Here is a 27,618-nt window from a genome sequence, read left to right as displayed (position 1 = left end):
TTGTTGATCCTTGCCAGTGTATGCAAAAACCCGCCCGGCATGCTGCTGATGTGCCAGCGTAACCGGCTACGGATGCTTAGTAGCGGGATGCTGGATCACTGGGAAGTTTGGGCGAATTAATTGATCATAATGGTGTCATTCCGGGCGCGTCTGAAATGGTGGTGCACGCGCAATCCTTGTCCGGTACGACGATAGCGGCCAAAAAACGCACAATGGTCCTTGCCACACATCCTGTGACGATGATGAAAGCCTTCGCGTGCGTTTGCAAAGTGCAAGTTGGCGCTTGGCGAAAAAAGTGGGCTCCCCGAAGTGGTGCTACGCTAGTGGTGTGTTTTTCGGACGAGCAGCACCACTAATGCCAATTTTCGCATTCGCATCCAACCCGTACGCATATGGCGTGCGCTGTTTGCTGTGTGTCCCGCCCGGCGAGGTACGATGGCACTCTCTGGCAGTGATTGCGCACTTAATTTACGGTACCAAGCGAGCCTGACGGTTGTGTGCACCGTTGTATGCAGTAAGGCCTATCCGTTTTTGCGGACGATAGCGGAGACTCGCAGTGCATTATTGCCGCGGTAGCCGATGCCGATCGTTCCAATTTCCGTGACGTTCCCAACGTGCTGCTGACCGTTTCGCAGGGCGTCGTTGCTTTTTTTGTGTGTGTGCCTTGTGTGTGTGTTGCTGACCGAAATTCACACCTTGCACACACGAGCTGCAGAGCTTATTCCTCGATAAACGGTGCATGATAGGATTTTCGGAACAGGATCTCGATCGGCTTATCGTTTGTTAACTGGCACCTTATCCTTTCTTTTTCTTCTTCAAGTGAGGTCGTTATGGATGTTTCTAATTGAAATAAAATTGCTTCACCCGCTAATTAGTTTTGGGAGCTAGAATACTTCTCTTGGAAGCAATGCCCTTAGACCTTAGAAAAGCAAGGATCCAATTTTAAAATGATGTCGCATAATTATTACTGCAAGATACGATTTTCTCTCTCTCTCTCTCTCTCTCTCTCTACTGCTCGTAAACCTTTACTACGAAACGATTACCCGCAGTGAATAGGGATAGCGCAGAAGAAAAAAAATGTTGGGAAAATATTTTGATGAAGCCCCCGGAGCAAAATCGGGCAAGGAATGTTGCCTACCTTGCAGGCGCTACGCAATGCCCAACGTTCGCGGGTCGTCAACGCAGGCCAAATAGTTAAACCGCGTGAGCGATGGAGCTACAAAACCCGACAAAGAATGTCGCGACGGTGGGGGGGGGGGGGAGGATGGGAAGGGGGAGTTGAAACAAAAAAAAAAGACCCATCATTATATATATCACCGTTCCACGCACAGCAGAACAACGAGTCCTCAGCGATGACGCGCTCACTCGAACAAACTGCTGTACGGTGGGATGGGACTGGGTGGGCAACAAGAGCCGGCAAAGTCCTGGCGGCTCGAATCTCAAAATTGTTCTTTCCCTCTACACACACACACACACACACAAAATGCTTCGCATATTTGCGTCGGCACCAAATTCCGCGCTATATTATTTATAATAAAATTTATAAACGCGACGGTAACCTGCCGGGGAGGAGGTTTTTTTGCTGCTGTACGTTCGCGATCCTTGTGTGCCTTTATTCAGGACGCGGCACGATGTTTGCCAAGGATCTGCCGTTTAACTTTTTTCTTTACACGCTTTGTCACCAGCCTGGTGTTTGTGTGTGCGCCGTACGGTAGCGGCACAGTTTCGCGTGCCTGATAGACGTCATTCAGGCGCTACAGATGATGTTGGATGGTTTTGTGATGATGTGGATGATGATGATGTTGCAGCGATGGCCACACACACACACATCACTCAACGGTTTTCCGAGGCTGAGGTTTTTCGCTCGCCCGTTCCATAATACACTTCTCGCGCTTCAGGGTTTTTTGGGATGGCTCGATTGAGACATCGCTGAGGTCCCGGTTCGCTATACGTGAAGTTCGGATATCGGGACGGGACGCGATGCAAAATAAACTGTTCAATTTTTCGTATTCTCAGCTCAGGAAGCGTGCTGCCTGATACAGTTCACAACAATCACACAATCCTTATGAACTCTCCGGATTTTGGCAAAGGTTTCTACATTAGGTGTACCGGTGACTTCAACAACAAAAAAAAAAAAAAAAAACAGAGCATGCCACGTGTAGAGTCTTTGATCTTGGCTGCTTGGCTAGGAAAGTGTTTCGACCTACGGTACGTTACGTGGAAAGCTCCATAAAGCACGATCAACCAACACACCTTTAACAAAGCGATTAAAGGTGCTCGCTGCTCGGGATCGAACAATTGCTAGTGCTCTGACTGACTGAGTGCTCTGATGCTTGCGGAGTGCTTCAGAATTGGTCCTGTCTGCCACGTTTTTTAACACACAAAAGACATCCTATGTCTGTTTTCTACTTCGCATGAAAGGGAAAACATTTTACAACAGCACAACACAACCGTGTTTGATCCATCACCGAGGATTGCTTTGTACGTTCGTTGGTGCTCTCGATGCACGCGCGACACGAAGATAACTCCCGGCTGGCGCGGGTGGGCCATGTCTAAACACGTGACTCTCACCACGTCTCGCGCATTTTGTTGCAACCTCGCAGTTCACCTTTGTTATCGTGCTCTGTGCGCTCGGGAACTCTGCGAACGCTGTAAACGTCAATAAACCTTACCCTGCATCGTTGGGTTTTGTTTTATGAAGTTATCGTCTATTACACGCGATTAGATAATGGAGGACAATAAAATATGTTGTCTCGCGTTGGCTGCTAAACGAGATCTGTATGCTTCAGAAAGCCTGTATGAATCCGCAATAAAAAAGCGCTATTTGTTATGCGGATTGCATAATGTGTGGGGTGTTTGTTACGCCGGTTGCATACAATGCAGGCGAATCGTCCCATAGAACGCCTTAAAGTAGGCAATTGACACGTGTTCTATCTACCTTACTTGTTGCACCGTATATGCATCCACTGGGCGTAGAAGAAGCACTCTGCTAGGTGTGAGAATCTTCCACTCTCGTTGCGTTAAACAAAACTCAGCCCAACTTTGTGGCCCCAACATCTAAGCAAGCGCCCGGTGAAAATCAACATTCTTCTGGTCTAGCTCTAGCTTCCGCCCGGATCCGCTTCCGACATATTTTGTCAGCTGCCATATTTTATATCCTCTGACAACCGTATCAAACGCATTTGTGTGAATCCCGAACCCACTCCTCCCGGAACTCTCACACCGTACCTCCGCCACAAGCCGCCTTTGTTTGGGAAACCGTAAATCATGCCGTCCCTATTATGTGTGGTGACTCGGGAAACGGTACGCTTCGGTGAGCGTTGTTGTAGATTTTTCTGTCCACCGAAAACACACCCACACACACACTGACGTAGCGAAGGAAAAAGCGAAGCAAAGGACAATAATTAAAATTAGAATATATACGCGCGCGCGTTATACCCTGAGGCAGGCATGGGAGAGGATGACTTTGAGGACGCGGTCTCTACCGGAAGAAGATGAGCGTCCGTCCGATCGTATGACTGGTGGTGACACTCGTAAACGGTAAGAAGATGCCCACAGTCACAAGGACCGAGGTGGAAAAGAAGGAAAGAGCTTTCTTCATCGCGCCTTGCACGAGAATTGAAAGTGCCGACAGCGGAAGAATTGTCTTGGATAGATGAATACTGTTGCTACTGTTGCTTCAGCAATGTGAGCTCGGCTATGGAGTTTTTAGACTTGAGAGAATGAGGACCTCAATGAGGATTTCGGAAGATAATGTTGAGAATGGTTCAAAATATGCTGGAGATTGTCTGGACCTCCTCCTCAGGACCCAGAACTTAGGGCTGGCTATCCTGGAAGCAAGTAATGGTAGACCAAAGCCCGCTCAAGGTGAGGTATGATTGAAAATGAGGACATCAATGAGGATTTTCGAAGATAATGTTGAGAGCAGTTCAAGATATTCCGGAGATAGTCCGGAATGTCTCCACAAGACTCAGGACACAGGGTTAGCTATCCAGATGATGGGTAAACGAAGATGTGGAAGCAAGTAATGACAGGACAAGATCTCTCAAGGCTTTAGAGCTTACTGAAAAGAAAATTCCGGATAGTAGCTTTGACCCGCCTATAATCAATTACAAACTATCACCAGTATTATTATTAGGGAAAGGAAAACCTTTGGGTTGCTTTCTTGGGAGCTCGGAGTTGGAGTTTTTGGAGTTGTGAACATAAGGACCTCAAAGAGAGTTTCGGATAATATGTAGACAGCAGTTAAAGATATTCTGGAGGTAGTCCTAGGACTCAGGACGCAGGACCGAATATCCAGTGGATGGTTGAACTAAGTCCTGGAGGCAAGTTACAACACATCAAGATATTTCAAAGTAGTTGAGCTAAGAAAGAGGATCCAGCATGAATCTTTGATATACTTTCCTGAAGATCTAGTAGAATAACTTGCCCTTTAAAAGGAAACATAACTACTTGGAAACTAAATCTATCCTTACCAAGAAACCAAACATCCTCATCTGTCGGCTTGTACCCAGTTCTTAGTCAGCATTTTATATTTCCACAAAGTCCACGGTCAAAGACAATGTTTTGTGCCTATTTGTGCGCCGCTTAATGGGTTTTTGGGCCGAAAATAAATTAAAATAATTTTTAACTGCCCTATTTTTTTTGCCGCAGCGAAAAACGCACTGCGTGTCCACGGGTTTTCTTGCCCTTGCTCGCCTGTTTGTGCCTGCTGTTTGCCTTACGGCAACGGCAGATGAGTAATAAATCTTCGCCAAGCTGCTGCGGTGCGGGTCGTCCTGTTGTAATGGCGCTAGGAACAGGCTACAAGTGTTGTCGTCGCCGGTGGCAGCAAATTTCTGTTCTGCTTCTGGGCGCCAGAGTCTTTAAGACGGAGGGCGCCTCCGATGCTTCTAACGGTGCTCGTGGACGAGTAATTTGGCGCACGCCGCGAGCATAAATGTACGCTCTCGGCATACCTTCCAGCGATACTCTCCCGGGGTGGCAGGCAGAACCTTTTCGGCGGAGGTCACCAAAACTAAAAGCCAAGGCAAGCAAAAAAGGGATCGGAAAGGTAAAGAAAAGCTCACAAGCTCCAAACGATATACGAGCAAGAATGATGTGCTTCCTGCGCTTCGCGTCCCATTATATCCTGGGCCCTGTCGCAACTTCGGAAGCGCACACCCTAATGGGTGGAGGACGCTGGAAATAAAATTAACGGCGGAAAAATCATGCCCCGCGCGGACGAGCGAGCAAATTATTTTCAAAGCCAGACGGTAGGTAGGTGTAGACCGCGGGAGCAGCTCGGCCAGGATAGCGTGGTTTTAGTACGGTTGACGACCAAAGGCAAAAGATTGTGCAAAGGTGCAGATGAAATTACATTCCACGCCGGAGCGCCCTCCTCGCGTCTGGCTCCGCCAGCGACTGCAAAGCGAACGGAGTAAACATTAATGATAAAAATAACAATAAAAAGGTCTCGATGGCGGCGAACGCGCGCGTGGCGGTCTCGCAATATCGTTGACAACGGCAAGAACTCAAGAAACAGTGTGTGCGAAAAACTTTAGGCGTCGCTCTCTTTTTTTTTGTCCTTCTGTGTGTGCCACCTTCAGGGCGAGAGGAGTCCTAGCTTCAGAACTCCTCCTTTGGAGATGGATGTAGGTAGGTAGGTGGGTTATGTAACAAAGTGGAACATACCAAACGATTTGGGGAGTAGCGGTGGGGGAAGAACCGAGCAGAAGAAACATGGTAAAAAATATACACCCACACACACAGACACACACAGACTCACAGCAAACGACCAAACAACGAGGATAAAAGAGTAAAGTTGTGCAGGAGAAAGGAATTTCGCTCGAATGGGTACAGAAATTAATTAGTAGTCGCTCGGTTACTGCGCCACAAAACACCCGCGAGAGGGCCAAAGTACGGCGGCAAGGACCTGTGCGGCCCCGTAGCCCATACCCAACACTCTGCCTTTTGATTTTGCCCGTTGTAAGCAACTTCAAGAAAGAAAAAAAAAGGAGGTTTTTGCTGGTAATGCAACATCTACCAAACAGGGGTGGAGGTGGAAATGAAAGCATCAGGAGCATCAGAAGGGGATATTGTAGGAACCACCACCTCGCAACAACTTTGAGGTGGAAAGGGTGCCGGTAGTGTCCAATAACGATGAAGAATGTCTTTCCTACGCAGCAGCATCTTCTAGCCCGAAGTTCTAGCGCAAAGTGTGTCCTCAACTGCACGCTATTCTGTCGCCATTACTTTCGTTGGATATTTGTCGTCAGGATTGTTGTCATTCCGCTGGCTATCGCTGGTAATATTGGAGGCTTTCTTGGAAAAAGGGGGGGGTTTACGGTTTTGTGTTTGCCGTTGTTGAAGAGGAAGATATAGTTTCAAAGCGTGTGTCTCTTCGGTGGATTACTCAAAAAGATTCAAATCGGTAATTCTAGAATTTCTGGAGGTACCTCTCTAAAAAGCCACTCTAACTGAAGTTCTAATGTCATATTATCTGTTTTATCACCCATCTCCCACTCCAGGTCGCAATGAATTGATCGCTCGCTACATCAAACTACGCACCGGCAAGACGAGAACTCGGAAGCAGGTCAGCTCGCACATACAAGTATTAGCCAGAAGGAAGCTGCGCGAGTTCCAGGCCAAGATGAAAGTGGTAAGTGTTGTGACCGTGACCAGATCGTACCGTTGAGTTGAGTTGAACTGTCATGTGAGAACAGGAGGAGTTTGAGAGGAGAAGCTAGGAGAACGAAGGGGACAAGAAGTAGAGGCAGACACTCTCACGCACTCTCACCTACAGAACATACCCAACCTCACACAAGTTATATCCATCCAATTGCTTCCAACGGAAGTGAGATACTAAACCCAATCTTGGATCCAAGATTTTACCACAATATCTGGAACTTCAAAAACCTAACCTCTCCTTCATTGGGATGCCTTATCGTTGGTGTGTCTTTTTTTTCTTCTTTTGTTTTTTTTTCTCCTCATCTTTTCTCTTCCCTTTTGTGTGTGTGTGTGCGCGTGTGTGTATTTGTGCGGGTTCGATCATGCTCGTGTTGATCGTTCCCTCATCATCCCAGGATCACCCGCTGATGGGTGTGAAGGAGAAAGTCTTCCCGACGAACATGACCGGCATGAGCAGTGCCCAGATCGTGACGATGACCGCAGCGAAAGGTCGCCTTCCCTTAGTCAATCCTTCCTACCACCACCACCACCACCACCACCATCTTCCGTACCACCATCACCATCCTAGTGCTGCTGGTGTAAGACTCTATCTTTCTCTACTGCTCATGTGCTCTTTGCGCAAACGCTCAGTTTGTTGTGCTGCTGCTTCTTGTCATTAGCGCCGGGAGTTGCTACGGCCAACACACTAATACACTCTGCGGTGCTGGCTACTAATGCCGATCTGCTGACAGCGCTTAGATTTGTTGTGTCTGTGTGTGTGGCATAAGTCTCTAGGGATAATTACTAGATCACTTGTCTCGGACATTGAATGTCCGAGGGACTCTGCCAAGCTTTAATGTCTAGCATGGCCAATGTATGCAGAAATATTGAGAAATTCTACTTCACGTGCAGCTTGTTGAGGTGTTCCTTTCTCAAGGACATCCTGAGCTTGCGAATCTAATGCATACATTCAGTGGATTTAGCTTCCCGCGATGAGCGCGTAACTTCATCTCCTCTAAACCCTCGTCTAAACGGCAAGTTTAAATGTGTGGGCGTCGCATAATTTCGCTTGGCACAATCGTCAGGAACGCTTCTGCTTAGAGCCTCTAGGGGAATAAAACTTCATACTAGCTCTGCTCCTGAAAATAAAAGTCTCAAAACTGAAAAACATTGAATCTCCAATAATCTATTGCATCGTTCGTGTTGTTTTGTCCCTCCCCGATGCAGCAATTCTGGCAGCCGGGGTTGCAACCGAGCACATCCCAGGACGTGAAACCGTTCGCCCAGCCCGGTTACCCCATGAAGACCGCCACCGCCGTCTCGGAAGGTGCGCTGCAGCCTACACACCCATGGGAGGGACGCGCCATCGCCACGCACAAGTTCCGGCTGGTCGAGTACAGCGCTTATCTGGAGCTGCGCGCCGAAGAAACCGTAAGTAGCCGTACAGAGCCGACTATAGAGACTCCCGCGTACTGATCTCCCTTACTCTATCCCCGTCACAGTATCACAAGCATCTGTTCGTGCACATAGCGGACACGCCGGCCAACCCACTGCTGGAGTCGGTCGAGGTAAAAGAAATCTACGACAAGTTCCCGCAAAAGTCCGGCGGCCTGAAGGAGCTGTACGAGAAGGGTCCGAGCAATGCGTTCTTCCTGGTGAAGTTCTGGGCGGACCTGAACACAAACATCGCCAACGATGCGGGCGCATTCTACGGTGTCAGCAGTCAGTAAGTAGAAGAAATCTTGCAGCTGGATGTCGGTAACCTGATGGCACTAATCTTTCCTTCCGCTGCGGCGCATCCTTGCAGCTACGAAAGCAACGACAATATGGTGATTACCTGCTCGACAAAGGTGTGCTCCTTCGGGAAGCAGGTGGTGGAGAAGGTTGAAACAGAATACTCCCGCATCGAGAACGGTCGCTACGTTTACCGGATCAGTCGATCGCCGATGTGCGACTACATGATCAACTTCATCAACAAGCTGAAGCACCTGCCGGAGAAGTACATGATGAACAGTGTGCTGGAGAACTTCACCATCCTACAGGTGGGTGTTGTGGATTGATGGCGTTACGCCTACTGCTACATCACTTAATCGCGATTTTTTCCTCTGCAGGTTATATCCAACAAAGACACGGACGAAACGCTACTGTGCGTGGCGTTCGTGTTTGAGGTGTCGACGTCCGAGCACGGTGCGCAGCACCATATCTACCGTCTGGTGAAGGAATAGCAAGAAATCAACAATCACCGCGCGCACCAGAGACTAGATAACACTAGCGACAGCATTATCCTAAGCAATCCGAACATTCTGGCCAGCGGCGACTACAACAGCAACACCACCCACAGCAACAACAACAACAACAACAGCAGCAGCAATGAGGGCAACAACAACACCACCAACGTCAACCGTGACCATACCGGTTCGAACGTGCCCGAGCTCAACAATCAAGACCATGCGTCCCAACATCTCCAACCACCACCAGCACCAGTAGATCTGCCGAGCTGTCTGGTAGTGGAACAGGCGGCCGCCGATCTCACGGCAATCATTTCGCCCCACCGGCAATCAACTGCCTCGTCCCATCAACCAGCGCTGGAAGCGCTAGCCGCACCTGCTACCATCACACCCAGCGTTGGCGACGATCCGGAGCTGCCGGAAATGACGCCCTTACGCGCCGGTAACGCTCCCCTGCGTCACCAGTCCTCGGTCAAGCAGGAGTATCTCGGTATCGTCGAGCCGGAGTACAGCTCCGTGGCGGCAGCCGAGGTCGGTGCGAAACGAACATCCTCCCAGCTGTTACTACACCACCGTCCCATCCATCAGCTGTTGCGTGACTGAACCCCAAAATGCATGAGTGACACACCGGTGCGTGTGTGTGTTGCGAGCAGCGCGTACATATGAAAAACCAAAATACCATTAAGTGGAAAAAAACAGTGCCTATAAACAATAATTGAGAATGAGAGAAGGCGATTAATGTAGAGAGGGTGGTTGAGGTCACCAACCCCTAAGAAATCAAGCATGATGTGAAATTCAACACACACACATACAATCACACACTTTTACAAACACAATTCTATTGGTAAAGCCGGAACCCAAAACCCTTATTCGAAAGCGAGGAAATTTAAGGACAGGCGCACCAACACAGCTCTGTAAAACCATCTAGAATCCATCTTTAGTTACTCTCCCATACACATACGGTTCTGCTTTTCTTTTTCACACGCCGGTCGTTATTAGGGGCGAATGGAGGCCATGATGGTGTGTGGTCCGAAAAACGAGGGAAATTATTTTCCTTCGAAAAGAAAAACTACAACAACACGCGCTAGATGTTAGTATTATTAATTGTAATGTGGAGTTGGTGGTATATTCGTCCGCGCGCGCGCGTTACGGAAGCTGTGTCAGAATCGAACGATCGAGCCATATTTCATAAAGCCTGTGCATTACACACACACACACACACAAACTGCCCGAAAACAGGCAAACCACACGCCGTGTGTAACTATATCCTGCTAGTGTTTATTTGCTACAGTACAAAAACAAAAACGAGAGAGAGAGAGAGAGAGAGAGAGAGAGAGAGAGAGAGAGAGAGAGAGAGAGAGAGGATAACCCAAGCGTGTGTTAGTCTGTGGCCACGTGCGCGCGTACATGCTGTTCGGACCACGTGGCGTAACGGTGTGATTGGTGCATATCTAAACCTTTCGCACACAAACACACAATTTCTGTGTCAGTAATTAGTAATTGGGGTTTTTTTTTTCTCACAATCATCGTTTATCGTAAGCAAAAAAACAAAATTAAACCGATGCGGATATGGTCTCATTGCGGCAGAGTTATGTGTGTGTGTGTGTGTGTTTTGAATACCAGATTTGCAACCCCGGAAGCGTGGATTTATTGCTTGCGAAACAAGCAGGAATGCAAGCAAATTTAAAAAAAAATATGTAAATAGTTCCCTCCCTATTTTGATACTACTATCCGTCTCCTTTTTTCTTGCGTTTGGATCTGTTTGAAATTAGAATTTCGTTAAGTTTTTGGTTAGGCGCGCGTGTAGTACTCCCTGGCGCGAACGAAGAGTGGGCGTAGCGGATTTAATAGTTTAAGGATTTAAGGGTTGCGAAGGAAACCCGTTGCTACCGGCACAGGCCCACTCACACCCCATTAAAGGGATACTTCGGGGTGTGTTTAGTCCATTAAACCCAAGCAGGAAGGTCCAATATTGGTAGGGTAATCGAACGCCCCCAATTGTTAGAAGAAATTGGTAAGCGAGAAATGGTTGGCAGCTTGCCTAACGGAGCATTCGAGCTAGTGGATGTGTTGGTGCCGTCACGCGCTGGAAAAAAAGGATTTAAAAAAATTAATCCAAGCGCGGCGCTAAACGAAAATGTGTCCATATGTGTCCTTCCGTTGGTTTTGCCAGGAAGGAGAAACATTTCACCACGAACCGAGCATATATATATTAGTTCTTAATATTAGTTGTACAAAGGAGGCAGAAGAGAAAGAGAGAGAAAAATTCATGGTTGAAGAACGATGTAACGGGCAACACTCAAGCAATTTAAAAATGCTAAAAGCACACGCACACATACACGGTTAAAAGCCGTACCGAAGCTTCGGGTTTTTTGTTTGTTTGTATTCTTCCGCTCATACAAACAACCACCAGCAGCAGTAGTGGTGGACTTTACAAAATGATTTCTACGTCCTACGAGCGGAGGTTTTTTTTACTAAATTAAATTTTCAAAATCAATGCTATACAAAAACGCCCCAAAACACGCTTCAACAAAAGCCATCCGTGTTTCGGTGGGGCGGACTTTTTTTTGTTCGAAGCCGTTCAGCCCGTTTAAATTTGCAATGATGCGTTGGAAGATCTAGTGTGTAACCGTTTCTTCCGAGACTTATTATTAATTTATTATAATTCTTAACACTTTAGGGCGTAAGCGATGCTATAACAGTGTTTCTTTCCTTTTTTTTAAATATATATATATTATAATTCTACGTTGTTCGAAAAGCATTGGAAACAAAGGGAAAAGAAAACCTATACATACGGACAGATACACACCACAGAACAGTACGGGCTATCCTGTAATAGGATAGCCTGGGGTGTGCTAAGGAGCGCTACAGGAAGCTGTAGGTCGTATCCGAGCCCCACCCCCCCCAATTCCCAATATATTTAAAGCAAAACTCCCAATACAAGCCAGCAAATAGCAACCGCTACACATATTTTTAAAAGCAAGACGGGAAGCTGCAGATCGTGGGAAAAATGTGTATCATACTTCTTCGCTGCAATGAACAGCAAGATTAGCAAGTGTGTGTGTGTGTATACACGTAATGTGGGAGCAATATTGCAGCAGCCATTGTTTTTTTTTTGTTCATTTAAATATGTTTTTTTTTTGTTTTATGTAAAGTACATCAATCAAAAAAGGAATTCGTTTTGATCTCCCCTTTTTTTGTAGTAAGTGGCAAGCAAAGGGCTAAATAATTAATTTTAAACCCAAGCATCATCGTAATGATAGCGCGGTCAGGAGAGCAAAGGATCAGTTAAGAATATGTCAATAATGTGTGTGTGTGCGTGCGAGTGTTTTTTTTTTAATTTCTCACGTTTTTTTTGCTTGTTTGTAACGCGTACTTGCGCTGTAGGAAGGAGCCTTAAATCCGCCCATTATCAGCTTAAACTTATTTTTGTTCGTTTCTGCTCTTCTGTGTGTGTACCAAAAACAACCAAAACACCCGAAAGGCGTTACAAAAATAGGCTCCATTTGTTTTTTTTTTTTTTTTACTTTCACCAAGAAGCATCTGTACATCGCAATCCCCTTCATAGTTTTGCGGTCTTCTATGAAAACCGTGCAAATCGTTCTGCGTAGACAAAACAAAAAAAGGCAAAAGAAACAGTTTTCCCATATTTAACCGTTACAAACCACCAGCAAATCGCGTGAATGTATAGGCGGAAGGAAGAAAAATAATTATTATGCGAGGGAAAGAGAACAACAAAATCTCCAACACACCTACACTCATGCTCGGCACTGTAAATGAAGGAGCAAAATAAGGGTTTTAGTTTCTTTCGAAATCTGTTCTAATTCTGTTGAAAAAAAATCTATTCTTAATTTTCGTTTCCCCCCCCCCCCTCAATTTTTTTATACACAGCAACACACACAGGCACTAATCACATGAGCTAGGGCTAAAAAGAAAGGAATAAAATCGCAAAGGAAGCATTTTGCGTGTGGTTTGTGCTCCCTTAAATCCCTTAAACGTACGCATAATATGCAAGCATACTGTAGCAACCCTGTAAATAGTTTTTTTTTGTTTGGTTTGCTCTCCCCTCTCACGTGTACGGGGGGGACTGGAACGTTCGGTTCCTTAACGCACCGTTCCTCTGCATCATGCAAAGGAAGGAAGAGTTTCGATTCGATTCGATGGTGAAGAACAACATAATAGCATTCTAGTACCCAGTAGTAGTCGACGCCGAAGCCTCCGCTGCATCTAGGTAGCAGTAGGTAGTAGGTAGGGTAGGGTTCAGTTGGATGGAAGCAACAGCAGCAGCATATTTTAGCTAAAGAAAACACACACAAAAAAAACGGAATTAATATATCATGTAAGAATTTAAGTGTATAACTCATGGCGACGAACGGACAGAACTAACACATGCGTATCGAGTATGTGTGTATGAAATTAGTTGCAAATTGAAGAAACTACTAAAAACCTTTAAAAAAACACACACACTACAACTAATAGTTGACAGCACGTGTCCTGCATGGGCAAGGACACGAACGCCGGAAGTGAAAGAGAGAGAGAGATGGATGTTAGATGAGTTGGATAAGCAAGGATAAGCAAAAGAAAGATTCGCATAGTCCACAAACAGACAAAAGTACATACACATATATGACCACTCTAAAACCGCACACACACACATGGAAGAAGAAGTTTCTTTGTAAATTTCCGTTTTTTTTCTCTCTCTCTCTCTCTCTCTCCCAAATATGTCCTTCCAATCCGGCTTCGATCAATCATCAGTGGTTCTTTCCTGTATAGGCAATGTAAAGCAACTAAATTTCATAACACAAAAAAAAGCGACAACAGATGTGTAGTTGTTCGGACACGAACCGGAGAAGAGAGGTATCCAGGGTGGCTGATTTCTCTTTTTGAAAGAGAAAAAAATGCAATCAAAATGCATGTGTGTGGGTGTGTGTGTGTTTGTAATTTATTTTTGGTTTTGATAGCAATTTCCGCGTCCGTTTCTCCATCCATATACATCCACGTTTCCTTGTAGCGCCACAGTAACGGCCATAATAACGCTCCGTAACGCTTTCACAAGAAGTTCGTCAAGGCTGTGGCAGTCTTAGTGGCCTGGAGACTGGTCGGACAAACGTTGTATGGGATTGACCGAATGAGACCTGTCATCTGACCTCATCCGTAAAATCTCATACAAAGTTTGTACGATTAGTCGTATATGAGCAGGAGCAGTGATTTCAGCCTAAGGGAGAGTGAGAGAGAGAGAGATCTCGGAAAGTGTCTGTATCTGTGGAACTGGAGTTGAATTTTCCAATAAAAGTTACGCTACGGGCAAACAACTTTCATTTAAAAGCTGCAAACAGTAAAACAAAATTCTTTGTGAGGACTTCAGAAATTGCAGCATTCCTCTTTGAGATCAGCTTGACTCTGAAGTTGAATTCTCTTGTGAAACGATTAACCTCCCCAAGTTTGAATGTATATTTAAAACACTCCCCTAGCTTCAACCATCACCCCCCCATCCCCCACCTCCACACACATTCACACAAGCAGTACCCATTTAACTACATAGTCAGCAGTGTGTACTACTGCGTAAAGAGAGACATGTGTGGAGAACAAAAAAAAGTTTTATGTAAGTTATAACAAAAAAAACCATAAGCGCATACACATATATGATGCAATCGGCATCATTGCATACATGCAAACTAGGAAAGGAAAAAAAAGCGAATACAAACACACACGCAACACTCTGACACACCCATAATTACAGAAAGACTTTACAAAAGCATCATCTTTAGTTTTCGTTTGTTGTAATCGGTAAGGCAGGTTACGCTACTACTGATAGGCAAAAACAAAAATAAAAAAAAACAAGGGCAGCAGCGAGATGTGGAATAAGGAAGGTTTGCCCGCGAGCGAGAAATCACTCGGAAGGATGATATAAAGCGATATTGGTGAGAATTAAAGTTAAATTTTTAACAGTTAAGTAAAACAAATGCGAAAATCCGATGGAAAAGGCAAATAAAAGTTGATAAAACTCGAATGGATTGGCGTCGCACCATCGGCGGGGAGTTGGATATTGTTTCTTGCTAGATGAGGACCCCCTAAGGACCCTCCTCTGAGGGGGAGGGTCCCTTGAATCTACCAAACGCTCTGGTTAGATATCAAATTTTTCGAATGCCAGGTCCTGTCAGGTTTTATTGAGAAAAAAATCTCATACCTCGAATCTCCTGTTGGATCGCTGGACTGATATAATCAAGTCATTGATGGGGGTCCACCTCGAGAAGCCCTAAGTCCCTAATATAATCTATCCTTGAACGTCAATTCAAGGAGGATTACTATTATTCCCCATTATCACTAAAGTACCAGTTCTCTATCCCTGATCAAACCCACCTGTAAACCTTTCGCGAGAGTTTTATTGCTGCAGTAAGACTCTCAAGTTCAAGTCCTCTCTGGGTAACAGAGGTCAGTATGCTTCGCCTATGTTGGTTAGATATCGGCGTGGAGTGATTAATGGAATCAATTTAGACCACCTTGTGTTCGTTTTTGTAACTACAACCTCGAGAGTTGATTGTTGACCTGCCCTTACTGGGACTTTCCTTGTCTATATTTTACCCGTAGCTAGATAGTCAGTTCTGCGTACTTGGAGGCGGTCCAGATGGAATGATCCTGTCCTATCGTGTGAAGATCGGCGCAACGACCGCTTCGATCACTTTGGATGATCATTGAAGGCTGTGTAGAGATGCTAGAATTATTTGAATTTCTTCTATATAGCTTCAGCACACTATATTGTCGTTGTCATAATTCTTGGTATAAACATAAAAAAGATTGTCCATTACCAGCTACAATATACAACAGCTTGAAGAATGATCACAATATAGACCATACAAAACCGCACAACACATTATCGGTTTTTGTGGTGCTCTGGTACGCTCTTGATAAGCGTACAACTATCGACATTGTGATAAGATGACTCTTATGACGTTCCCCCAGCAGCTAGTCTTCCGTGGGAGTCACAATTCCGGGACTTTGTTCGATCTCGGGTTGTTGGAGATGTGGATCCCCGGAAAGAGTGCGGTACCGTAAAATATGAAAATTTGAAATCTCCCCCACCGTCCCCACTGCTTCCAACTAATTCCGCTAGAGTGCGGTCGTGTGTAACGAAACGTCAACGTCTGTGATATGCACTGCCGAAGAACTGCAGTGCGTGCCAAGTCCTATCTTGTATATATACGCACACACGAATCAGGATCTTTTGTTCGTTCGTCGTCCATTGCATTCCGGTGCGTCGCTGGCAAACAAAAGAGACTGATTAGATTAGGCAACAGGCTCACCATCTATCATTACCCTGTGTGGGATCGTCATCTTGGGGGTACAAAAACGGTGGCAAAGGTATGTCTCTTAGGGTCGAGTGGGCGATAGCTTAATTTAGAGTGCTGATAAAGGGAGGCAACTATTCGTCGCATCAGCCACCCGACTCTGTAACGATAGCTACAGCAGCATCAGCAGTTCGTGATCGTTCGATTGTTTTCCAGCAAACGCAACTAATAGCCTTCCTCGCGAAGATGGTTAAGCGGAACCTGTTCCTGATGTCATCTTCGGCGGTGCATGGATTCGGATATCTGGAACATGCCCAAACGGATCTGACAAGCTTTTTCGAGAGGTGAGTACGGGCGTTGGCGGTGGGTTGAGTCGAACTGCTTCTATTGTGCTGATTTCTTCCTTGCAGCAATAGCGTACAGAAGGTACTGTTCATCCCTTACGCCCTTACCGATTACGATGCGTACACGGAGAAGGTTGGCAGCGTGCTAAAGCGCTGGGGCTTCAGCTGCAAAGGGATCCACACCTATCCCGACCCGTGCGCAGCGGTACAGCAGGCAGAAGCCATCTACATCGGTGGTGGCAACACGTTCCTACTGTTGCGGACGCTGTACGAGAAGCAGCTGATCGACCCGATCCGCGATCGGGTCCTGAACCACGGTGTACCGTACGTGGGCAGCTCGGCCGGTACGAATGTGGCGACGCGAAGCATTCACACGACGAACGATATGCCGATCGTTTATCCGCCCAGCTTCGAAGCGCTGGGCCTGGTACCGTTTAACATTAATCCGCACTACATCGATCCGGATGTGAACGGGACGCATAAGGGTGAAACGCGCCCGGAACGTATCAGCCAGTTTCACGAGCTAAACGATGCGCCCGTGCTGGGACTGCGCGAAGGTTCAACACTGTTTGTCGGTGGGGAAAGTGCAACGTTGATCGGACCACCGACCGAGCTGCCGGGTGTCAGCTACGGTGCACGGTTGTTCCGCAAAAATCAGGAACCGGTCGAGTTTGAACCGCTGAGCAGTTTGAGCTTTTTGATGAAGGAGGACGCGTAACGAAGGAGAGGTAGGGTATTTTGTACTGCCCACTGAGAGTTAAAAATGAAATGGTTAAATGTTGTTGTTGTTTTAGGTGAAAATTTTAAGCTACCCTAGTTGGGAAATTTTGTGTTTCGATAATAAAGTGCATGTTATAAAAAAAATATCATACATATACGTTGCGATTTTTATTGCATTATCTTTAAATAAGTAAAAATGTTTTCGAAATAAAATTATCGGAAAAAGAAATAAAAACGATATATTCAAAAACTGATGACCGCACGCCATCCCACTGTGCAATGTTATTTGTGAAAATCTGGCAGCCCTGAACGAACGTATTTTGACGTTTCGCTTCATGCCGGCGAGCACATGTTTGATGCCAAGTAAACATCGTGGCTCCGTGGCTGGTTACGGTTTGTTTTAGAAAAAAAGCCACATTTTACATTAAAAGTGCCGTGGTTGAACTTCCATCAATTAATTGTCAACCTGCGACCAGCTGCGTGTCAACAGTTGTGAATCGATAAAGGCACCAATCAACTGGCAGCATGCAGCAGGACGAGGTACAGTATGCCATGTGCGCACACGTACGGACACAGGTTGCTAAGGTTACCCACTGTTTCTCTCGCTTTCAGATCACCTGGAGCATCATTAACAATCAGTTCTGCTCGTTCAAAGTGAAAACACATACGCAAAACTTTTGCCGCAATGAGTACAACCTGACCGGGTTCTGTTCGCGGCATTCGTGCCCGATCGCGAACAGTCAGTACGCGACCGTCCGGGAGGATAATGGCATCATCTATCTGTACATGAAGACGGCCGAACGGAATGCGTTTCCCTCGAAGCACTGGGAAAAGGTGAAGCTGTCCCGCAACTTCGACAAAGCAGTGTACCAGATCAAGGAGAACCTGCTGTACTGGGACCGTTGGATACAGACCAAGTGCAAGCAGCGCTTCATCAAGATCACGCAGTACCTGATCCGGATGCGTAAGCTGAAACTGCGCCGGCAGAAAATGTTGGTCCCGCTGGCGACGAAGATCGAGCGGCGGGAACGACGCCGGGAGGAGAAGGCACTGGTGGCGGCCCGCATCGATAACGCGATCCAGAAGGAGCTGATGGAGCGGTTGAAGATGGGCATGTACGAGGACATTTATAACTTCCCGCAGACCGCGTTCGACCGGGCACTGGACGCGGAGGAGGTGGAGGAAGAGGAGGAGATGGATGAGGAGGAGCGGGAGCTGGAGCAGGAGGAGGAGGAGCGGGAGCTGAGTAAGGTGAAGCAGGTGAGCGAAAGTATGCGGCGCGAGCTCGAGATGGCGGATGAGTTTGTCGAGGGCGAAACGGATGACGATGACGACGACGAATCGGATGCGGATAGCAGATCGGGCGAGGTGGAACGTACCGAGGTGGACAGCGACTTCGAGTCGGATGGCGGATCGGAAATGGAGGTAAGTGATACGCGTTCACAAAAGACTAACATGCATTTAACTATTTTGTCGTTTGATGTCCGGGGAGGTCTGATGGGCGAGACTGTAGAAACACAGCCGGACTGGATATTTAATCCTATTAACTATTGTGGGTTATGGGTGGCAATCTGGAGGTAGCTGTTTAATTCTCGAGGCCAGAACCACACAGATATTTACGGGGCCTTTTGAAAGCATCTGTTTAGTTTGCTTATACTATCAGCCGCCTCTAGCAACCCCTCTTGAGATTTTAGAGTCAAAGAACAAGACTCTTTAATGTATCAAAGAGAGACTTCGAATCTTTCGACTACAATAATCTCTTGGTATCCATTTTGGTGGGGACTACTGTGTGTGGTGTTCGACAAGCCAAGATAATAGTACAAGACACGATACATAACTCTCCATGGCTAGAACATGGCTCTCCAAGTACAGGGAAGATGTAAATTGAATAGCATTACAAAAAAGCACACCGATCTTATCGTTGAAAAAATCGTGACATCGTTCAGGATGCCCTTTTGCATCGTGCATTTTGCCCTGCCAAACACGCCCTGCAACCGAGATGCGTATCTTGACGTAATGCGGTCTGCAACCGACTGGATTCTGTTCTAGCCGCAGGGGGTGTGTGCGTGTGTGCCCTCTCTCTCTCTCCCTCCCGCCCTCTGTACAGAAACTCGGCCAGTAGTGCAGCAAAACGTAACGCCGTGATATTAGCGATCGTTCGTCATGTTTCGCTGCCGGCGGTGCCGTGCACGCTCGCATTGCGGTCGGTCGCCCGTGCCGTAACAAAACGCGCAAAACAAGTAAATCACAACAGCAGGCAAAAGCAAGGCAACGCAAAGACCGTATGCACAGCGGTCGCAGCAATGCGAACCGCGGGATCGTTGCAGCAGTCGCACCACGACGCTACCCGTGTCCGCCCGATAATAGTGCGCGCGCTTCCTGTTCTCGCGATCGCGGCTGTGAGATTGTGCTTGTTCGGTATTTAAAATCACCACCCCCCCAGAAAAGGGAGGGTTGGGATTAAAGGATTTTACGGGGGGCCGTTAAGAACGAACTGAGAGCCGGCTCAGTTCCGCGTGTCCGCGTGTGTTTGCGAAATTTCAAAAAATAATCTACTTTTCCCTTATGCTTCAGCACCCTTACTCTGAAGGTGTGACTCGGTTTTCGTTTTCCCTTGAACTTATTCAGCCACAGAAGGGCTCTCGCACTCAAGTCTCGGACTAGGCAAGCGTGAAGTTAAGCATCGTTCGTGTATTAAGAGTAACGAATTGAATAAAAAAAGGAAACGGAAGTTAATCGCGATAAAAGGTCGCGCGATCGTGTGTGAGTGTGTGTGTTTGTATTTGTGTTTGTTTATGGGTGAATGCAGCATCACCACCGCCTACACGCTACGCAGTGGTTAGTATCTGACGAGAGTAATTAATAGTAATAATCGCGTCAATCAAGCAGATGGAGGAAGCTCGGTGACAGGGGAGACAAGTATAAGCGTTTTTGTGTTAAGCGTCATGTGGCTGGGTTAAATAACTAGTGTTTAACGACTACTACTACCACCACGAACAGGTGTATGAATATTAATCGAAAATTTTATAACCTCCGTAATAATCTTGTCCAATTGATGTGCCATAGTGGAGTACGCCTGGATATATGCAATACACTGCCTGCCGGATATCGCTAGCATCCTTTTGCAAGAAAAATGATCCTGAAGCGCTCTTCTTGACCTAACGACCTCTTAAGGTCATGCCTGCCATTTCTCGCTACTAGCCCTCACTACGGGGAACGGTCCGGATAATAAAACTCGAACTCGGATCAGCGAGTTGCCTTCGCATCCCTGCGTCCTTGGAAGTACTATCAACTTGTTGCGTCCCCACACACCCACACGCACACATCTCGTCTTGGAGGAGGGGTCAGATCACCATTGCGAATGCCCGTCACCGTGTCTCACAACACACTACCGTTGTCCGACCATGACCATGGTCGGTCGACTCATGTATTTATTTTGCCGTACCTTCTACTGCTGCTGCTGCGCACCTATCTTAAACCAGAGTGTTGAATTTGTTTATGTTTTTTTTGCCACCCCCCCCCCCTTCTTTCTTGCGCCTTTTTCCTCCCTCGCTCACCGGTACCGGTTTTTCCGGCCGTACCGTAGTGATGTTCACTTCCTTGAAACAGTGCCCCGCGCACGACGACAACGGCAGCTATGCGTGGCGGTGTGCCGAGCAAAACTGAGAGGGAATTGCCAGCTCATTAGTACCTTTCAGCGAAGTTCAAGAGCAACATGGGGTGCGATATGCACACTGCACTGGGCTTATGGTGGTGTGTGTGTGTGTGTGTGGCTGGCAGACCTGACCATCGCCGGTGGCGCAGTGAAGCGTGGAGGTTCTCCACCGCACGCCTCCATAGGTGGCCAGGGCCAGGTTTTTCGTTGCCGGTGGACACGGCGGATTGTGACACGATTGGGTAACAACCACCAGTCGGCGTTCCGCTGCGAGGCATATAGCGAGCGATTAGGCTTGCCAGCCAGGGTACTCTCCAAGGTGCTGCGCAATGCGTCCGCAATTATTTCGCTCGGTGGTATTTAAAAAGCTTTCAAGAATTTCCGCACGGCCTGCGTGAAGATTGTTCTTGGGGTTTTGCTTTGGGCATCAGTTCTGTGGGCAATATTTGGGCTAATGAGATCATTAACGTACTGCGGACTGCGGAGAACTCGGGTAATGTGCTTGGTGATGGTGTGGAAGATTTCATCGAACTATGCCAAGCGCTGGCCTCTCGATGGGCTCATATCACCGTACGATGCTCCAGAAGTTGGTGAGGCACACAGAGGAGTTTTGCCACTTTTTGGACACAAGCATCAGAACTTCCGGCCAAACCGATCGACAGGAAGAAGATACCCAACGAAAGCAGTATGGAAGTCCTCACAAGAGGGGTACTATCACTTCAAACCATTACAGTTTAGGCCGACTAGGTAGAAAGGCTTGGCTGTCCGGAGTCACTCCCAGAGCTAATGGCCAGCTCACCAAGGATCCGGAGCGGTCCGGTGTCCGGGATTCGGCAGACCCGGGGTTCAAATCCTATCCAGACTGCCTCGCCGTACACAGAGCTGACTACTTCGATACGCGCAAAATCAAGTCACAGAAATGACAGGCCGAGAAGAAGGATCTTTCATTGAACAGAATCCGTATCTCGGAGGTGTTCTTGAGGTGTAGAGGATCCAGCATTCTGCTATCGAGACAGTTCTCATGTACGACGTAGGTATCTAAGCAAAGCTTACTTTACTGGAAGCATTCTAACCTGTTGCTAAAATGCTATGTAAGATGAGCGCTAATACCCCATACACGACAGACGTCATTCGGCGACGGTTGAAGGATAAATAGAGTACATCTGCTCTAGGTTTTTCGTTGCACCGTACAGATTCTAGCACGTGAGTGTCACATGTCCAATAGCGCTTTATGTGTGTGTGTGTGTTCACCTAGCACGTAATACCTGGCCGCGTCTGTTCCGCTGTCCCTAGAAGGCACGATGGAGATGTGTTGTAGCCTCCACGAGACTGCTGTGCGCGCTCTGCTCTGTATGACTGTGGACGGAAAGTGGCAATTCCGGTTTCACTTACACGCGAGGGAGGTGGCCGGCCGGCCCATAAATGCGTCACGTTTAATGCCAACTCACTCCCGCCCACCCGGGCAACCTTAGAATAGCTTGTGTGCGAAACCCACCCCCCCCCAGACAAGAGATATGTTTCATTGGAGCCCATTTTTGCTTTTTGTTGTTGCCTCTTTCCAGGACTATGTGCCGAACGTATCCCTGCGGCCACCGAAATCTGACGACGAGGAAACGACCGCTGCAGCACCCTCGAAAACTCTAGACGCACCGTCGGCGAAGAAGAAGCTGCGCAAAGCCCGCAAACCGAAGCTCGAGTTCGAGTATGAAGTGGAAGCTGAACAACCGGCGCGGCGTAGCATACATCAGTGAGGTTGGTTTGCTTCTTTTTTTTTTTCTGCCGTTGGTGACTGGTTCGGGAAGGTCAATTTCTTGTACAGAAAGTCTCGGCGTGCCGCTCATCCAGGAGTGTTGCTATTTCTACCGGGTTTTTTTTTTCATATTGTGTCCCGTTTTTAATGGCGCTACTAGGTTTATTGCGGGCGAGAGAGTGAGAGAGAGAGAGAGAGAGAGATTGTAATAAGGGTACAGTACCGGGGGTTAAGTGTATATTTTTGATATTCTTTTCTTGATTCCAAGAGTTCTGTCTTTCTTTAATCCTGCATCCTATACATGCATTTGTTGCAAAAAGTTATAAAAATGCCTCGTTCTGTATACCTCACTCTATTCTACGCCAATAAATCTGTAGCGTCAGCATTTGAATACCCTAATTCGTATTCCGAAAGTCCATGGTTTGGCAAATAAAAAACGAACAATTGTATCATTTCACACAAGAACTTCATTTACCAGTTTGCCTTAATTTCGCGCTATATAGCTCTAGACGTCCGGTGGTAGAGGCGACAACGGCGCCGGTCTTCATACGGCCCGGACCGGGGTTCAAATCTCATCCGGACCGTTCCCAAGCTAGTAAGCCCCAGAAGTGGCAGGCATGACATCAGAGAGTTCGTTAGGCCAAGAAAGAAGAAGAATAAGCTCTACACAGCAATCTGGGGGTAATGACGTTACAGCAGATGTGTAATAAACCATTATCGTAAAGATTCTGAGATATTCACCGGACTTGTTTTTTGTATCACGCTAGCGGAGTTTGTTTTTTGCACCTAGAATAAGTATTAGACAGTGTCATTTCAAAAAATGCCTGCTCCCCCCCCCTCCCTCCCTCCGGTTGTAGCAACAGTTTTGCCTACGTCATTCAATATAAGTTCTCTCACCTTTCCTGGGCCTCGAATGTCGTCAATGGACCGGTTCTCCTGGGAGGGTCACTTCCATCACCATCGATGGATGGTGGTTTTGTTTGACGATAGCAATAAATCTGCGGTTTTGTTCAGAGTGCTGCAAAAAGAAGGAAAGTATAATATTGCGCCGACTGTGTGGTTTTAATAATCCGCTTTGGCGCCGAGGTCTGTACTGGCGATGGGAATAACCCGCTCAGTAACGTGGATTAACTCCGAGTGAATGAGTTAGAATAGTGAGTGGTATCATGTGGTCTAGTAAGCGGGAAATGGCAGGCACGATCTAAGAGGTCGTTGGGCCAAGAAGAGAGAGAGAGAGAGAGAGAGAGAGAGAGAGAGAGAGAGTTAAAGCTTATACTCGCTCTTTAAGAGTTAAATCTTGAGAAAATGATTAACTCACTGGCTATGTTTTAACTCTAATACCAATGAGTTACTTAACTCTTGATGGAGTTAAAACGCAGTGAGTGAGTGGTTAGTCGGCACGAAGAGTTAAATCACAAGTGAGTTGAAATAACTCTTCGTGATGATTTAAATCATCTAAATCCCGTTCGCAAGGCTGACTACTTTGCTACAGGTAAAACCAAGTCAAAGATAGCCAGAAATGGCTGGCTGAGACCTTTCAAGGTTGTGGCGCCAAAGAAGAAGAAGAAGCATTCATTGCTAAGATTTAACTCATTCACTCATTCTGACTCAGTTTGCACATCACTAGGATTACTGACACTAGATGTGATGTAAACGATTCTCAACGATTGATGAGCGTATGTGGCGTCAGTGTCGCATGGGGGGAAAAATAATCTCCCCATGCAAATGACAACCTTCGGAGGAGCTAACCGTTCAGTGTAAATTATTCAAATCGCTCTACCGCTTTGAAACGAACGCCGACAATGAAGAAATAGCAAATCGATAGCTTGTAATTGCTTCCTATTGCCTATTTCCATCCCTAATGATATGGCTTCTCCTAACACTCGGATGACTTTGACACATACTGTTTTTCCCGGTGTCAGGCATCATAAATGAAGAGTTACCCTTGATTTGCAAAAAAGCGGGTTTTAAAACCATGCCTACCGGGTCTGTCTATGTCGAAGATCTAAAAATACTCAGTTGGAGGCTGAAAAGCTTGCAAGGACTTATCGGGGCTGGGGTCTTACAGGAACAGATCGCGGCTGAAAAATAGTTAGGGGATGGACAGAGTCCATGTCTCTCGGAGGCGTATGTGAGACGATTACTGGAACTTTAAACGATCTGTACAATGTTCGCTCCGTTGAGGTTTGAGACTTCAATATGCTGGCTTTTCTGACAGACGCATCAACGGCATAGCTTCGTCTCAGTTTACGCCTACCACACCTAGTCGTCTTTTCATATGGACGGGCATAAGAAGACTCAGTTGGGGCTAGGTCGTCCGATGGCATTATCATGACATGATCAGCCCTCCAGGGTCCGACCAGTCTAATTATCGTCACAATGGTGACATTTAGTTCATCAAGCTCATTTATGTAGCAGCTCCTCCAAATAAAGGACCAGAGGAAATCCTCTTAAGCAGTGTCTTCTCGAACGCAACTGAAGACTCGTCGGTAAGCCAGTGTGCACAGTTCCAGCTTCTTCCACGTCCGGGCGACTTCATGCGGATGGTAATTTTCCTGTTGTTAAGAACGGCTAGAGGCGATTCCAGCTAAAGTGATAAGCAAATCATTACCATCGAACCTCGGCACGGGAAAATGCCGGACAATTAATGATGTTCCGTAGCATAAACAGTCTAATGATGTTTTCCTTTCGTCGGATCCATGCCTACCGTCTCGCGATACTAACGCCGAAAATCCATTCGCAGATAAACAAGTAAATTGGAAAACTCCAATTATAAATCAACTGTTTGTAAATGACCGTGTGCCAGCACGTGCCAGGATGCAGAGTTATTTTTAATTTTCTTTCACTTTACAACTAAAATCTGACCGTACTAGATAGATATAGTAGAGTTAATTACATTGCTTTCTTTTTCGTTTTTTTCTTTTGGAAATCCGTTGCTTTATACTCCCCACTCTTGCCACTTGCCATTTACAGTTTACAGATTTTATTTTTAACTGCCATTTACTCGAATAACACTATCCCTCTGACGGTGGTGCACAATACATCCTTGCCCATAGCTGTAGCATCTCGGCGACTGACTATTGTTTGCCTCAAAAAATCCCGGATATCGCTGCTTTCGTTACTTGCTTGGTTCAAGAAATAAGCTCCTTAGCCGGAATAATCTTCTCGCTGCGTGTTACGATTCAGTAGGCTGATCCTTTTTACAGTCATAACTGTGATCCTCACGGAACTGATTGGTCAATCGATCGAGCCACTCGAGCAACATTTCGGTGAGCCTAATTACACCTAGTGGGTAGTTAGGTCAACGGCAAGAATGCGTTCCTACATCGCTGCAAGGGAGCTTTACGGGCACGTGAACGAGTATTGTGTACCTACTGTTGCTTTTCCATGTGTTTTGAAAAAAAAAAATACTATCGCTAATGAATTTTCTTCTGGATGCATTTTCATTCGAGCTGTACCTTGATTTGTGTGTTACAATACAATTATTTAAAAAGAAAATGAAATAGCAAAACTAAACGTAAAATAAGGAAGGGTTGTTGGGAACAATTGCAGTGAGAAACTGAACCAGATAAGTAAAAAAAAAGAAGAGTAATTAAGGTACGTTTCTAAGACCCTTATTGCTTTCATTATGAATTCTCGAATAATCGAAAACTCCAAAAAAATGTCATAATTTAAAAGTATTTCAAACTGTTGTACCTTCTCGACGTTTCGGCATTAATTTGCCTCAACAGGAACCGGTACCAGTGTTTGGTTCACAATAACATAAAGCAATAGGGAACGTGTGAAACTGTAGAAAATACGGGAATAGAATGAAGAAAAAAAAAAGGGTAAAGCAATAGAAATATAGAGACATTCAACGTTACGCGGTGGTGCCGGCTGCCTGTTTCAAGAGTACGTAAATTTTCTCCTTTATCCATTCCTTGTTGTACGGTGCGTAGGTGTTGGTAGACTTTTGGTACACAAGGCAGCTAAGATCTATGAGCTAAGCGGGGGAGGAATGCAAAAAGGAAGCTTGCATTAGGTCGTGGAACATGCTAGAAAAGGACTTAAAACCTCCCACTTACCTGATCGACGAAATCAAACAGCTGGCTAATATCGTAGGTTATGGTCGGTGTGTTTGGGTTGCGCCGCTTCAGCTGCTCCTCGTAGATCTTGCAAACGCCCTCCATGCATTCGTTAACGCTTTCATAGTCGCTGTAGGTACGGGTTTCCGGATGCTGTCCCGGCTGCACCAACAAAATGGTGTGCGACATGCTGCGGTGCGAATGAGTTCAATCGGTTTTCCCCCTCCGGCTCGTTTTGAGGTTATGGAGTCCCCGGATCTACCTACAAAAAAAAAAACCGAGATTGAAAATAAGCATTTCCCTACCGGCGTTATTATTGTTTTCGTGTGTATGTGTGTCGAAGTTTGTGGAAACGGAAACGGTGCCACCGTGTCGTCCGGCACAGCAAAAGTGCCGGAAAATTCGCGAAGGGAACAACATAAACAACCTACCGATGTTATGCTTTTATCCGCTAGGCACACATACACACACACACACACACACACACACACACACACACACACACACACACATGCAAACAAAACAAAGGGATCAGCGCTTACCCGTGTGTGCCGCGCTCGGTAGAGATGGAAACGCCGCTCACTTTGATGAAAGAAAATCCGGTTGAATGTTGAGGAAAAACGTTGATTGCGACGTGTCGGGAGAACGTGCGCTTTTTCCCGCCGGTAACTATGCACAACTTCGTTTGTGTTTTTTTGTTTTCGTCGGGGAAAAAATGCGGCGAATGCGGTGTATCCGTTCGTTTCGATATGCAGGTGAATCGTTTTCTTCTCCTTTGGCCCGCACACACTGACGCGACCGAAGTGACAGCTGCCCGAAGTGGTGGCGCCCTCTAGCGGACAAAGGGCGAAGCGTGGTGTTGAATTACAAATTGGCCGTTGCACGGGCAATTTTATTTTTCGTTTTTGTTTGGCTTTCACTTC

General features: G+C 46.5%; 4 protein-coding genes and 1 long non-coding RNA gene across 17 annotated transcripts in view; 3 read left to right on the top strand and 2 right to left on the bottom strand.

The window, feature by feature from the left end:
• Positions 1-9,658, top strand: part of LOC118505487 (protein scalloped) — an 82,975-nt gene extending 73,317 nt beyond the window's left edge. For 12 of the 13 annotated variants that reach the window (XM_036041333.1, XM_036041343.1, XM_036041360.1 and 9 more), the window contains 5 exons: positions 6,510-6,640; positions 7,876-8,079; positions 8,151-8,374; positions 8,456-8,690; positions 8,760-8,900. In XM_036041333.1, the coding sequence (XP_035897226.1) occupies positions 6,510-6,640; positions 7,876-8,079; positions 8,151-8,374; positions 8,456-8,690; positions 8,760-8,873 (908 nt within the window). In that variant the 3' untranslated portion in view covers positions 8,874-8,900. Of the gene's footprint in view, positions 1-6,509; positions 6,641-7,875; positions 8,080-8,150; positions 8,375-8,455; positions 8,691-8,759 lie in introns of all 13 variants that reach the window. The other variant, XM_036041322.1, reaches the window with a different exon arrangement.
• A 6,361-nt stretch (positions 9,659-16,019) lies between these two features.
• On the top strand, positions 16,020-17,381 carry LOC118505536 (probable alpha-aspartyl dipeptidase). Its single transcript, XM_036041461.1, has 3 exons — positions 16,020-16,235; positions 16,379-16,506; positions 16,573-17,381. The coding sequence occupies exons 1-3, from the start codon at positions 16,026-16,028 to the stop codon at positions 17,222-17,224; spliced, it is 990 nt and encodes a 329-aa protein (XP_035897354.1). The 5' UTR covers positions 16,020-16,025; the 3' UTR covers positions 17,225-17,381.
• Positions 17,382-17,510: 129 nt separating this feature from the next.
• Positions 17,511-23,371, top strand: LOC118505531 (protein MAK16 homolog). Its single transcript, XM_036041445.1, has 3 exons — positions 17,511-17,766; positions 17,839-18,651; positions 22,444-23,371. Exons 1-3 carry the CDS (start codon positions 17,752-17,754, stop codon positions 22,630-22,632), a joined length of 1,017 nt encoding a protein of 338 aa, XP_035897338.1. The 5' UTR covers positions 17,511-17,751; the 3' UTR covers positions 22,633-23,371.
• Positions 22,865-25,176, bottom strand: LOC118505564. The gene is made up of 2 exons (XR_004905436.1): positions 23,529-25,176; positions 22,865-23,417 (listed from the first exon to the last, which is right to left on the bottom strand). It is a non-coding gene; the product is annotated as an uncharacterized LOC118505564 (long non-coding RNA).
• Positions 25,177-25,511: 335 nt separating this feature from the next.
• LOC118505545 (enhancer of rudimentary homolog) lies at positions 25,512-27,495 on the bottom strand. The gene is made up of 3 exons (XM_036041490.1): positions 27,238-27,495; positions 26,696-26,957; positions 25,512-26,613 (listed from the first exon to the last, which is right to left on the bottom strand). Exons 2-3 carry the CDS (start codon positions 26,882-26,884, stop codon positions 26,491-26,493), a joined length of 312 nt encoding a protein of 103 aa, XP_035897383.1. The 5' UTR covers positions 26,885-26,957; positions 27,238-27,495; the 3' UTR covers positions 25,512-26,490.
• Positions 27,496-27,618: the final 123 nt, after the last annotated feature.

This window comes from Anopheles stephensi, chromosome X, assembly GCF_013141755.1.
Source record: "Anopheles stephensi strain Indian chromosome X, UCI_ANSTEP_V1.0, whole genome shotgun sequence".
Lineage (NCBI taxonomy): Eukaryota > Metazoa > Arthropoda > Insecta > Diptera > Culicidae > Anopheles > Anopheles stephensi.
Note: the sequence above shows the minus strand (reverse complement) of the source record. Positions and strands in the feature narration are given on the sequence as shown.

Bases quoted from the DNA above. Each gene is read 5' to 3' on its own strand.
- LOC118505536 (XM_036041461.1), top strand. From the start codon at position 16,026: ATGCACTGCCGAAGAACTGCAGTGCGTGCCAAGTCCTATCTTGTATAT. The intron at 16,236-16,378 runs GTATGTCTCTTA...ATTGTTTTCCAG, and splicing joins GTACAAAAACGGTGGCAAAG to CAAACGCAACTAATAGCCTT. The intron at 16,507-16,572 runs GTGAGTACGGGC...TCTTCCTTGCAG, and splicing joins CTGACAAGCTTTTTCGAGAG to CAATAGCGTACAGAAGGTAC.
- LOC118505545 (XM_036041490.1), bottom strand. From the start codon at position 26,884: ATGTCGCACACCATTTTGTTGGTGCAGCCGGGACAGCATCCGGAAACC. The intron at 26,614-26,695 runs GTAAGTGGGAGG...TCCCCCGCTTAG, and splicing joins TGTTTGATTTCGTCGATCAG to CTCATAGATCTTAGCTGCCT.
- LOC118505531 (XM_036041445.1), top strand. The intron at 18,652-22,443 runs GTAAGTGATACG...GCCTCTTTCCAG, and splicing joins ATGGCGGATCGGAAATGGAG to GACTATGTGCCGAACGTATC.